Source organism: Pogoniulus pusillus, chromosome 36 (genome assembly GCF_015220805.1).
Source record: "Pogoniulus pusillus isolate bPogPus1 chromosome 36, bPogPus1.pri, whole genome shotgun sequence".
NCBI lineage: Eukaryota > Metazoa > Chordata > Aves > Piciformes > Lybiidae > Pogoniulus > Pogoniulus pusillus.
This window is the reverse complement of record NC_087299.1, coordinates 4,522,889-4,535,586: the sequence shown is the minus strand read 5'-3', so window position 1 is coordinate 4,535,586 and position 12,698 is coordinate 4,522,889. Positions and strand designations below refer to the sequence as shown.

The window sequence follows — 12,698 nt, the reverse complement described above, 5'->3', positions numbered from 1 at the left end:
GGGAGTCCCGCGGCCGGTGCTCCCGTGTTGCCCCGGGATTGGAGTGATTCCTCCGGGACGGCGATCGCGCCACCTCAGCCGAATGGGCGAAGCTTGTAGCCGGTCGAAGTTCCCGTTGGTGCGGCTTCATGGGGGACTCGTGGCTCTGCTGAGAGGCGGAGCGGGTGGGCGGCCCGGGTGTCCTCGAGATGCAGTCCGGGGGTCAGAGGTTCCCACCTTGCTCAGCTAGATGGCAACAGAAAAGGGACACGGGGCTAGGGAGGTACACGGTGCTCCTGCGCTGCGGTACCGGTTCCCTCGCGGGCGGGACGGTTGCATCGCTGTCTGTGGTACTGAAGGAGCACTGTCGCCGCTGTCCGCAGTGCTGACAGCGAGGGACGTCCCGAGGGGGCATACTGACAGCTGCCCGTGCCCGTGGCAACCGCCGCCACTGCCTGCGGATCCCGCCGCCTCTGCTCGCGCTGTCCACGATTCCTGCCGTCGGTTCTCGTTTTCCACAGCCCGTTACAATCCTTCCGGGCAAGGGACAAGTACACCCAGTGTCGCCCCCCTCCTGCATGCTCGGCCAGTACCGGCAGGTTTACAGCCGGGCTGCTGGACGAGCCCATCATTTGCACGCGTCTCGCCCTGGCGGGCGGGACAACTGGACACCCGTGGGACAGGTGGGACGGTAGCCAGGTCCACCGGGCCAGCCTTGGTCTCGTAAAGCCCGGGTGCCCTGGCAAGGACAGAGGAAGGTGACGCGTTGGAGCGAGCAGTGGCACCGGGCACAGGGCAGTGGATAGCGGGCGCAGGGCAACGGGCAGTAGATAGCGAACAGCGGGCGGCACTGCGCCGTCGGGCGGGGCTGGCAGAGGGGCGGCCCCGAGGGAGGAGGAGCCGGCGGTGGCGGGGGGCAGCGGGGCGGGAGCGCCGCGCAGTGCCAAGCGGCGGCCGGGGCCGGCGGGGCCTGGCCGGCGCCGAGGCCGGGGCCGGGGCCAGGATGGCGCTGGAGCGGGCGCTGCAGGCGGCGCGGCAGGGAGATGTGGAGGCTCTACGAGGGCTGCGAGCGGCTGGGCTGCTGCGGCCGGGGCTGCGGGACGCCCTGGGAGCCTCCCCCGCGCACCACGCCGCCCGCGCTGGCCGCCTAGCCTGCCTCCGGTACCTGGCGGCGGAAGCCGCGCTCCGCGGGGATGCGCGGGCACGCAACGGGGCCACACCGGCCCACGACGCCGCCGCCACCGGCAACCTCGCCTGTCTCCAGTGGCTGCTCACCCAGGGGGGCTGCGGCGTGCAGGTGCGAGCTGGGCGCGCGGGGCGGCGGAGGGCGGTGGGACCCTCGTGGGTGGGGGAACCGGGGTCCCACACACAGCACCGGCGGGACAAAAGCGGGTGGCACCGGCGGCAGAGACTTCGGCATCCCTATGGGGGCACAAACTTTCCAGGGCTGTAGGGCCCCTCCCGGGGTTACACAACGGCGGGACCGGGGTGGTAAGCCGCTTGTCCCGGGGCCGGCCAACAGCTAACGCCATGTGACGGGCGGAGGAAGAGGAGGCAGCGGAGGGGCTGGGAGGGGGATTAAGCGGGAAGGACGCGGTCAGCACACTTCGGCTACCTCCTGGCCGGCGGCAGGTTCGGCCCGCCGTGTGACCATTGAGGGCAGCCGGGACGGCGGCACAAACGGGGCTTTGTGCGACACTCGCCCTGTGCCGCTGCAGGCCCCACAGAAGAGCACACACGCCTGTCCCGTGGTCTCTCCGACGGCCTGCTCCGTGCAGACGGGACCTCCACCCTGGCCAGGCCCCTTTCCCGGTGCCAGCTCCCGGCTGGGAGTTCCCCAGCCCGGCACACTCTCTTTGCCAGAGGGCGCAGGTTCCCGGTGCCGATGGCCTTCCCGCTTTCTCCCGCAGGACACAGACAACTCCGGTGCCACCATCCTACACCTAGCAGCCCGCTTCGGTCACCACGAGGTGATCGACTGGCTCCTGCGTTTCGGGGGCAGCGACCCCACGGCGGCCACCAACACGGGAGCGCTGCCCGTCCACTACGCCGCGGCCAAAGGGGATTTCCCTTCCCTACGAATACTCTTGGGACACTGCCCCAGGTAACGGCCCCCACTGCCAGCGGGAGACACGGGCTCGGCACCTGGGGCACCCACGGGCAGGAGAGAGGCTGGCCAGGGATCTGGGTGCCTGCTGCCGCCCCATCACGCAGGGCAAGGTGCCAGAGCAGGGGACTGATGCCGCAGCCACCCTCATCCCCGGCTCCAAGGGCAACGCGACCGCGTTATCAGCCCAGCAGCCACCTGCGCCTGCTTTATGGCCCGAGGAGAAAGGGCGAGGAGGAGCGCGGCGGGCTCTGGCAGAAATATTGCGGCGGGCCCCCGGTGATAACACAGCCGCCTTTGTCCACTGCCGTTATGTAAATGGATCAGGCTGCCCGCCGAGCCAGGTCCGACACCGCGCCCTACGCGACCTTTCTGCCTGCCCAAGCTGCGGGCAACACCGGACGCGGCAGCCCCAGCACCGCCATGGCAGCCAACCCTCTTTCGCCCATCCAACGGTGCTCGGGCCGCTGCTCAGGGAACCTGACACTACAGCCTGCCGGGCACACGGTACCCGGCCTGGCTGCGGAGTTGCAGCTCGTGGTCTGATTTCCTATTGCGGGCAGAGGCTGGTCGAAATAACTCCCGGGTCCAGCCGAGGCGGGACCCGCTGCCGCCCCATGCCGTGCCCGGTGCGCTCAGAGACTGGGGGTGCCGGAGTGTGCGTGCTCAGCTCCGCCACGGCCAGGGCGTCCCGAGGCAGTTTTGAGGAGAGGGGAGCTCAGCACCTCTTTGTGCCCGGGTACCACGGCCGCAGATCTCCTCCAGTGCTTCCCATCCCCGCAGGGCCTGAGCCCCCATGGCACTCACCGCCCACAACTTCCCCAGCCCAAGCCTCAGTTTCTTTATTCCCTTCCCCGGGCGACAGCTCAGCCCTGGGCTCTGTGGGCATCAACCCCTGTAGCCCTCAGCCCGGCCTGGGCCCGGCCGCAGCTCCTGCTCGGTGCCCGCGGTGCCGGCCCCGGTGCGGCGCTGACTGCCGCCCTCCAGCGCTGGCTTTCACGCTTCACGCCGGGGTCGCTCTGCCGCCGTTGCCGCCTTCCCCTTGAATTATTTAGGGCTGGCCCCGTTCCCGGCCTCGCGTCCGCCCGGAGGCTCCGTTACATCCACGAAACCCAACCCCAGATGTCGCCGCGGGTTGCTGGCGCTCCCGGGCCACCTTCGCACAGGCCCTGCGGGGTCCCCAGCAGCCGGTTGCACGGCGTGGGGTCCTGGCCATCTGGCAAAGCAGTTTACCGGCGCTCCCCAAGTGGCTTAACCCTTTCCCGATTAATGGGAAACGGCCATAGGGGGCTAAGTGCCCAAGTGTCTGTCGCTCTTCACGCTCCGGCACAGCCTGCTACTGTCCCAGATCCTGCTTGGGGAGTGCCCAGTAATGTGCCGACCTGGCACTGCGGCACTGCCCTGCGCCACAGCACGGTGGGAAGGCAGCGCTGGCTGCAGCTCGTCTCACGGTTACAGGAATCAATTATTAAGGGCCCGCGATCGCTGCGATAAGGGGCCCCAGTATTTATTGCTCTTCCTCTTTTAAATATTCAACAGGTTTGTTTACGGAGCTCTTAATAAAACAGTTTCCTGCGGCAGGGATGCGGGATGCAGGGTGTGGGATATAGGAATGTGGAGATGTGGGATGCAGGATTTAGGATGTGGTATGCAGGCTATCTGATTTGGGATATACAGGGTGTGGGGAGATCAAAGTCCACAGGGCTGGCACGGGGATGCCCATGCCAAACAGCGGTGCTGGCAGTGGGCAGTGGGGCTCAGCAGGGCCATGGTGCACGTCGGCCTTTCCCTGCCTGCTCCCCCATGGCCGGTGCTGCCTAAGAGGCTTATTTAAAATACTGCTAAATTGCAGTGTCCAAAAACAGCCGGAGGAAGGAGCTTAGCCTAAGCAGGCTGATTAACTTAGTGACCTCCCGCCACCGTGCAGGGACCCATTGAGAGCCGCAGGGTGGGTGGCTGCTGGCCCACACTGCCCACTCAGCCAGGCTCTGGCACTGCCCTGCCTGCCCCCAGTGTATCTCCTATGCCCCTGCATCCACCCTATGCTCCCACATGTCCTCATATCCCCACAACCCTGTGCCCACCCATCCCAGTGCACTGCTGGCAGTGGTGGCTGCAGGTGACGGGCGCTGTGCCCCGCTTGCAGCACGCTGAGTGCCCAGACCAAGACGGGGGCCACCCCTCTGTACCTCGCCTGCCAGGAGGGCCACCTGGAGATCATCCAGTACCTGGTGCAGGACTGCGGGGCTGATCCTCATGCACGTGCCCATGACGGCATGACCCCACTGCACGCCGCTGCCCAGATGGGCCACAACACTGTCATCGTCTGGCTGGTAAGCAATGACTGGGCACGGTCTGGTGTCACGGTGTGGGGTGCCCGGTGCCAGCATTCAGCCCGTCTGCTTGTGCAGATGAGCTTCACGACGGTGAGCCTGTCAGAGCGGGACGCTGAGGGGGCCACAGCCATGCACTTCGCCGCCAGCCGTGGCCACGCCAAGGTGCTGAGCTGGCTGCTGCTGCACGGTGGAGAGATAACTGCCGACAGCTGGGGTGGCACGCCACTGCACGATGCTGCTGAGAACGGCGAGTTGGAGGTGGGTGCCAGTGGCTAGTGGGGTGCCAGAGCAGATGGGGGATGCCCTCTGGGCTTACCCACACACTCCACCTCTCCTCAGTGCTGCCAGATCCTGGTGGTGAATGGTGCCGACCTCAGCGTCCGTGACCAGGATGGCTACACGGCAGCCGACCTCGCTGACTACAACGGCCACAGCCACTGCGCCCAATACCTGCGCACCGTGGAGAACATGGTACAGCAGCACCCTGCAGCCGGGCATGTGGGCACCTTGTGGGGTGTGTGGAAGCCCCATTGCTCCCACCCCAACGCCTGACCGCACGGCTTTGCCAGCAGAGCGTGGAGCACCGTGTGCTGTCACGAGACCCCTCGGCGGACGGGGAGTACCGGCAGCCCGACTCGGGCATGTCGTCGCCCAACACGACAGCATCGGTGCCCCAGGCACGCTTTGAGGTGGGCTCCCCCGCCAGCACCCTCTCCAACTACGACTCCTGCCACTCCAGCCAGTCCAGCACCGGGGAGAAGAGGGGCGGCCCCGGGGGGGGCCCTGCTGCCCGTGAGTGCAGGGCTGGGGGGTGTGGGGTAGGGCCCGTGGAGCCAGCCCCTGCTGACCCCCTGCCCTGCGCAGGGGTGCCCGAGCCGGCGCTGGCGGACATGCAGGCCTACATGGACATGCTGGACCCTGAGACGCGGCCACGGGGCCGGGGGTCGGCAGGCGAGGGCTCCCCTCCACCTCCACCCCCCGCCTTCCCTCCCCCACCGCCCCCACCCCCTACTGCCCGACTGCCCCCGCCGCCCCCCGGCTACCCTGCACCCACGCCCTCTGCTGCACCCTACACCGCCGATATCTACGTGCGGGCCAAGAACAACCTGCGGCACGTGGAGAGCCAGGCGCTGCGCCGAGAGGTACGGCCCGAGCACCACGGCCCATGCACCTGCCGCTGGCCCAGCGGATGTGCCATCTGGGGGGCACATGCCACTAGGCACCGATCTCCCGTGGGGAGACAGTAGCTCTTGACAGCTCTGGGAGGGGCCAGCCCCGGCTTGAGCCCATGTGCTCACAATGTTGGCAGGCACCAGGGGACAGGGTGCAACGGGAGGTGAGGGTACAGCAAGTCGAAGCCAGCTGTGCTCTTGTGCCGACATGGTACTGGGCAGTCCAGATGCATCACCTCACCTGGCAGCACCACACAGACTGGCGCGTGGCCGGCTGGCACAGCTGTGCCCACGTGGCCTTGGCGGTGCCGCCGGCACCACACCAAGCTGGGCGTGGGCGGCTGCGCAGGCTGTAACCCGAGCGGTCGGCTCCGGTGTCGCCTGCGCTGCAGGTGTCAGGTAGCACTGCCAGTGCTGCCAGCAGCTGAGAGGGCTCAGCCGGGCGTGCACAGGTAAGAGGGGTGCAGCCCCCCGGAACGGGCCGCGGGAGGCATAGGGATGTAGTGGGCTCTGGGCCACCCCGACCCCCTACCATGACTCTCATGAGCCCACCAGGGATGGCAGAATGGGTCATGGCTGCGTACTGGCAGAGCCCAGTGTGGTGAGGATGGTGGTGTATGGGATGGGGGGCTCAGCACAGTAGTGTGTGCTGGGCCCATGCAGGGCTCAGGACCCCATTTTGTTCGTTGTGCCTGGCCCTGGCTTGTTAGCACTTACGAGGCTGATGAGTGGCCTTGCCTGGGGCTGCAGAGCTGGAAAGCTCTGGGGAAGTGCAGATGTGCCATCCCGATGCCAGAGCGGTGCTGGTGCCCTATTCAGGGGGACTGTGTGGCACAGATACTCGCGTTAGACCAGGGCTAGGGCTGCTGGAGCTGGGCTTGGCACAGAGCCCACAGCAGCTGGAGCAGGAAGCACCAAGCTGGTGCTTGTTGACTTAGCTGAGGCTGGTGGCAGTGGCGAGCACCGAGACTTGTGCAAATGCCACACGCGGAGGTGGCGCACCGGGAAATGCAAATGGAGAGGCCCCGAGGTGGGGAGTGGAGCTGTGCCACTGCGGCACCCCGGACCCGGGGAGCGGGCACAGCTCCCTACAGTGCCAGCTCTCGTCAGCACGACCTGCAAAGCCGCTGTGGTATGTGCCGGGGTGAGCCGAGGCTGCACTGCCTGAGAGCACTGTTCAGAAAGAGTTTGGAACTGGGCCTCAGCCCCGCGCGGGATAAGCTCCCGGTAATCCGTGGGGCCGGGGCTCCGCACTCTGTTCCCAGGGTGTTATCCCGGGAGAGGCTCGGCCACACTTCTGGACACAGGCTATGGGGTCACGGTGCCAGGTACTGATGGCACAGGCTGCCACCCCAGCATGCAGCCTCTGGTGCAGCCTGATGCCAAGTGGACCCCTGAAGCATGTGCCTGCCATATTCCAACCCTGGCATCTGCCTCACAGCCCACCACTATCACAGGCTTGCTCCACCACGGCTCTGCCCCATGGCCACCCTGGGCACTGCCGCACTGAGATGCACTCCCCATTACAGCTGGCATCGCGCGAGAGCAGCCCCGAGGGCCTGCGCAGGGCCGATTCCACCAGGAGATCGAGGAACTTCGGCAAGCAGCCGAGCACCGGCGACTACTACAAGCAACTGGGACACGGCGTGGGGGAGCAGCCTGGCCCGCGGCGAATGGCGCACAGCGAGGAGGTGAGCGCCCAGCCTCGCACCCAGAGCCAGCACGTGGCTCAGCAGCACTGCTCCAGGCGACGCCTGCCCGTGCTCTCTTCCAGGCATCACCCATCTCAACGGATACCATGCGCAATGGGGAGAGCAAGCCTGGCACTGAGCTGCCGCCACCACCACCACCTCCTCCACTGCCTGATGCTGGCTGCCCACCACCGCCACCCCCACTGGCCGAGACCCCTGCTGGCCCCCGCCGCTCCTCCTCCTCCACGGGAAGTAAGTGGCGGGATACTGGGTGGGCACAGGGAGCAATCCTGGGCATCATCCTATCAGCTGCACTGTGGCATCGGCCATCCTGGCGCATGTCCTCCTGCGGCTCTGTGGCCGCACGGCTCCTGATAGCCTCTCTGTCCTTCTCTCCTCCGGTGTCGGCGCGGGGGCCCCCATGCCCGCCCGCCCCCGCCTGCTCTCACTGCTGGCCGCTTCTCTTCTCTCTTGTCTCGCGGTGGCCAAATCCTTCCTCTGCCGCGCGTCCTGCGCCGCCTCTCTGCTTCTCCCCCTAGGAGGAAAGGCGCTCAGGCAGATGAAGAGTAAGTACCAGCGCCCCACACTCCTGCTCAGGGGGTGCCCTGCCATGGGGCACAGATGGAGGAACCTAGCTCAGCACGGTCCTGCCCAAAGCCACGGGGCATCGGCAGCCTCTGTGCTGCCAACTGCCCACAGCCCTCCTGCCTGCCAACCCCTTGCTGCTGCATCGCCAGGCCCGTGTGCCATGTGGGTGCCCCAAGCGCCGATCCAGGGCTGGCAGGGCTAGGCAAGCGGACGGGGCCCCACGCCCCCCGTGGCCCGCGTGGCCCCACTGCCAGGCTTGGACACAGAGGATCTTTGTCTGGGCTCAGCCGGCCGGCGTGACCCCGCCACGTGAGCGCAGCGGCCGCTCCCCCGCTGCTGATCGCCACCGGCAGGCTTGGCCGCTGCTCAGCGCCTGCTTTATTAGCGCCGGCTCCTGGGGCTAAGGGGTCTCAGCCGGCGCTGGATGGCAGCACGGGCACCCCGCTGGCCCCTCAGCACCCGCTGCCGTCTGGCCCCGGCACGGCGCAGCAGAGCGGGGCGAGCTGCGGGCGCCGGCGGCGGGGAGGGGGCTCTGCTTTGGCACAGCACAATGGGCCGTTAGGGACTCACACATGGCTGGCATGGACGGTGGGTGCGCGCGGGGCGGGCGGTGAGGGCATCCTCAGAGGCGCTGCTGTGCCCCAGTGCTGGTGCCGTGCAGCCTCTGGGGCTCGGGACTGGTTCAGGCTGTTTGTGTGTTCTTGCCAGGGACTGTGGGGGAGCGTGGCAGGTCCGGGGCTCCTGATGAGGTGGCACAGGGCTGCCCTGCCGCACTGGGGCTGCACTATCCACAGAACTGTCCCTCCACACCAGGTCACTGCGGTGACAGGACAGTGCTGCGGGGTAGGTGGCACTCAGAGCTGCTCCAGCAGGGTTCCATGGACATAGGACACTGGGTATTGGGGTGCTGTCCTCATGGAGCTAGGGTGCCAGGTTGATGGCTGCTGGGGTGCTGCTCCAGTGAGGTCCCGTGGACTTGAGGATTTGGGTGTTGTTCCTATGGACCCAGTGAGATGGGTGCCAGGGTGCTGGTGTAGCAAGGTCCCATGGACCCAGGGGACTGGGTGTCAGGGTGCTGGTTCCATGGACCCGGAGAGTTCCAATGGTGGTCGCAGGGGCTCCTAGGTTTGGGGACAGTCAGACAATCACCCCTATGCTTTTGGGGCAGCAAGGGGTGGGGGGCTGCCGATGAAAGGGTCTTTACTGCCCTCCCTGCCTCCCCTCAGGCACCAAGTCCTTCAACATGATGTCCCCTACTGGTGACAACTCGGAGCTGCTGGCTGAGATCAAAGCTGGGAAGAGCCTCAAGCCGACACCGCAAAGCAAAGGCTTCACCACCGTCTTCTCCGGCAGCGGCCAGGCAGGGGCCAATGTATGTGGTGACGGGGGGCAGAGGAGCTGGTGTTTGGTCGCAGCTTGGCACAGTGGACACCCACTACCCTCCCTCCTTCCTCTATAGGCAGAGTCGCCGGTGTCCTCCCCATCACCCACCAGAACGCCCACCCCGCCGGCCACCCCCGAGGCAGCTGGGCCGCCGCGCTGCCTAGCAGGCGGCTCGCCAGAGCCGGTGCTGAATGGAAGTTCACCGGTGTCAGCGGCGGGTGCGGGGGCAGCAGCGGAGGTGGAAGCACTGGTGCCGAGCCACGATGAGCAGGGCCGGCCCATCCCCGAGTGGAAGCGGCAGGTGATGGTGCGCAAGCTGCAGCTCCGCATGCAGGAGGAGGAGGAGCAGCGGCGTAAGGTAGGGGCATCCTTCGTGCTGTGGCAGCGAGCGTGGCGCGGGCGAGGCCCAGCAGCTCCGGACCTGGCGAGATGGCATGTGTGGCATCGTCCCCTGTTCGTGGCCTTGAGAAAGGACCACCTCACCTGCATGCAGGGGTGTTGTGCATGGCAGCGGCGGCACAGAGTGCATGCGGTGCAGCTTCAAGAGCCCCTTTGCCCTCTTTCCCGCCACAGCCCGGGAGCTACTCGCTGCCGCTGTGTCAGCGCAGGCCACCCGCCCGCAAGGGCACCCCGGGACCCACCGGGCAGCCGATGTGGGAGGAGGACGTGCGGTACCTGGAGAGGCAGCTGGGGAGCCTGCGGGTGATGCAAGAGGCCCAGCCAGGGTGGCTGGAGGAGGAGCTGCCACCGCTCCCAGTGCTGTCCGCTGACCCCTTGCCCCAGTGCTTTGCCCTCGCCCGCAAGGAACCACCTGCCCGAGGCAGCCAGCCCTGCACACTGCCGAGGAGCCCGGCTACGCTGCCAGCCACCCTGGGAGTCCAGGAGGGCCGGGAGGCTGTGGGGACGGTGGGCAGCCCTCGCACCCACCACGATGCCCGACGTGAGATCCTGGGCTGTGGCGTGTCTGTCCGCAACCTCAAGGCCAACTATGAGGGGCCAGGAGGATCCCCCACGCCCCTCTCCAGGGTCACCAAACGCAAGCGGGCACAAACCCCTGGCAATGCCCGCCAGCCTGTCCTGGAAGAGGAGTATGGGGATGGGGCACCACAGCGCAGCCGACTGGCACAGCCAGAATCAAGCAACCTGCAAGAGCGTGCAGAGGCACACAAGGAACGCGCTGTCTGCCTCTTCCTGGACTACTGGAAGAAGCGGGCACAGGCACTGGTGCCCGAGGTGGAGCGGTCACGGCAGCTGGGAAGGCAGCGGCCAGCGGCGAGGCAGCTGCTGGCTCGCTGGAGGAGCATCGCCCGCCGGGTGCCAGGGCGGCAGATCCGGCGACTGAGCCGTGCCACGGTGCTATACTGGCCCCAGCACTTCCTGCCCCACGTCGGCGGCTCGCCCATGCCCCACGACAGCCTCCCGCTCGACCTCTTCATGCTGGGCTACTTCCAGCTCCTGGAGATGCCACTCAGCACCGAGGAACGACGCTTCCGCCACCTCCTTTGCTACGAGATGTTCGACCGACTGGGCAGACACAGCTGGCACCGCGTCCGCCGTTTCCATCGTGCTGCTCTAGAGAGGGTGGAGGCTGGCCACTGCCACTGGCTCGATGGCTTTGAGGACCTTGTGCAGGAGTTTTTCGGGGACAGCCCCACTGCAGTGGCAGACAGCTCGCAAGAGTCCTTTCCCACAGCGGCAGAAAGCGAGGGGGCGGCAGTGCCTGTGCCGGTGCCAGTGCTGGAGCTGGGCGAGTTCAGCGAGGAGGACGTCTGCCGCTTCATTGACCGCAGCTTCTCCTTCTGGAAGGAGAAGGAGGTGGAGATGTCCGACACCTGAGCCCGGCAGGGTGCTGCAGGCTGTGCCAGCAGTGCGGTGCGGGGTTGGCTGGGAGCAGGCTCTGAGGGCAGCCGGGAACAGCAGGACCCGGCGCCCAGGTGTGCCCAGCCGCCGCTGTGGCTCTGGTAGTGCCGTGGCTCTGCTCGGTGAGGGTTCGGTGTTGGTTCGCGTGGCCGCAGGCCGAGGTTGCAGTGTGCCGCTTGCTGTGGCTGTGTGTTGTGCGGGGGGTGTAGCACCAGGGCTGTGCTCCCCTCCGGTGTGGCGTTTGCGGTGCCGGGGCAGCGTGGGCTCCCGCGTGTCGTTGCAATAAAGCTGTGGTGTGCTGCGAAGGGCTGGCCACGCCGCGCACTCCTTCCTCCTCCCTCTGCTGCCAGAAGGCGGGCAGCGAGGGGCAATGGGGCAATGATGTTGGCAAGCCCCTGCCAGTGCTGTGCTGAGATGTAGTGCCATGCTCTGGGGCGATGCCGCTGCCCCGTGGTGCCGGCAGCAACGGCGGGCTCCCAGCAGTGCAGGTAACGCAGGTGTCTGTTGCAGGAGAAGGAGGAAGAGGCGCGCCTGGCCAGCATGCCAGCCTGGAGGAGGGACATCCTGCGCAAGAAGCTGGAGGAGGAGAGGTGAGCCAGGGCCGGGGAGCGTGGCACTGCCAGCTGGCTGCTCCCGTGCTCTGCTAACCCAGCTCTTTGCTTTGCCTTTGCAGGGAGCAGAAACGGTGAGTGCCGCAAGCCCCTTCCCTGGGCGAGTGAGTGGGCACAATGGCACTGGTGGCTCTGGTGACCAAAGTGTCCTGTGCCTTCCACTGCCAAGCAGGAAAGAGCAAGAAAAGCTGAAACGGGAGGAGGAGGAGAAGGAGAAGGAGCAGTCGGAAAAGCTAAGGACTCTCGGGTACGATGAGACAAAGCTGGCACCCTGGCAGCGGCAGATCATCCTCAAGAAGGGGGACATAGCCAAGCATTAGCCACGCCATGCTGTGCCCTGGCTCTTCGCGGCGGGAGGAGGCCAGTAGGTCCCAGCATGGACCAGAATGCACTTTGGCACCCTCCTCCCACCACGGATGGCCATGTAGTCTAGCCTGGAGGAGCCCCACCGCTGCCCCAGGCACCCGTAGCCCCTACCCCGCTGCCGTCAGCCCACCGCCACCCCATGTTGCCCCTTGTAAAGTGAGCTGCCATCGCATGGGGCACCTGGCTCCTTGTGTGCCACCTGGCTCTACCGCTGTGGCTGGGCTCACCTCACTGCCCAGCTCCATGTGCTCCCTGCTGGCACCGCTCACTGTTGTGGCTGTGGCACGCTTGCCTCCACTCCTGCCCCTCCCACCTCTGGAGCCACTGGACGCTGCTCCCAGCCTCCACCCCAGACCGCCTGCCTTTCCAGCAATTAAAACGATAAACCCCGCCAGCAGTGCCCCGCGCCTTCCTGGGGCTGCCCACACCACCCCCCGCCCGCACCACAGCGCCCTTCTCATCCCCATCACACACATCCCACCCCCCCCATCAGCCACATCACCACCACCGTCCACCTTGCCACATCACCCGTGGTGGCCCTGCTGCCAGTGGTACCCCGGTGGCCAGCTGGGTCGAGGCATCCCTGGGAAGAAGGGCCAGGGGCT

The 12,698-nt window shown here is 66.8% G+C and overlaps 2 protein-coding genes across 4 annotated transcripts; both read left to right on the top strand.

Annotated features, from left to right (window-relative positions):
* The first annotated feature begins 982 nt into the window (after positions 1–982).
* On the top strand, positions 983–12,638 carry LOC135190467 (espin-like). Of its 3 annotated transcripts, XM_064171858.1 has the most exons (16): positions 983–1,276; positions 1,890–2,083; positions 4,233–4,419; positions 4,498–4,680; positions 4,762–4,893; positions 4,995–5,214; positions 5,287–5,564; positions 7,124–7,285; positions 7,369–7,537; positions 7,825–7,851; positions 8,582–8,716; positions 9,100–9,245; positions 9,333–9,614; positions 11,627–11,706; positions 11,790–11,801; positions 11,900–12,638. In XM_064171858.1, exons 1-16 carry the CDS (start codon positions 983–985, stop codon positions 12,045–12,047), a joined length of 2,649 nt encoding a protein of 882 aa, XP_064027928.1. In that variant the 3' UTR covers positions 12,048–12,638. The 3 variants fall into 3 exon arrangements, with proteins under 3 accessions (XP_064027928.1, XP_064027931.1, XP_064027929.1); XM_064171861.1 differs by lacking the exon at positions 5,287–5,564 and having other exon boundaries at positions 4,995–5,111; XM_064171859.1 differs by lacking the exon at positions 8,582–8,716.
* LOC135190638 (espin-like protein) lies at positions 9,686–11,403 on the top strand. The gene has a single exon (XM_064172223.1). It carries the CDS (start codon positions 9,686–9,688, stop codon positions 11,090–11,092), a length of 1,407 nt encoding a protein of 468 aa, XP_064028293.1. The 3' UTR covers positions 11,093–11,403.
* Positions 12,639–12,698: the final 60 nt, after the last annotated feature.

Coding starts and splice junctions, on each gene's coding strand:
- LOC135190467 (XM_064171858.1), top strand. CDS start 983: ATGGCGCTGGAGCGGGCGCTGCAGGCGGCGCGGCAGGGAGATGTGGAG. Junction 4,420..4,497: donor ACACTGTCATCGTCTGGCTG/GTAAGCAATGAC, acceptor CTGCTTGTGCAG/ATGAGCTTCACGACGGTGAG. Junction 7,852..8,581: donor GGCGCTCAGGCAGATGAAGA/GTAAGTACCAGC, acceptor TGTTCTTGCCAG/GGACTGTGGGGGAGCGTGGC.
- LOC135190638 (XM_064172223.1), top strand. CDS start 9,686: ATGGCATGTGTGGCATCGTCCCCTGTTCGTGGCCTTGAGAAAGGACCA.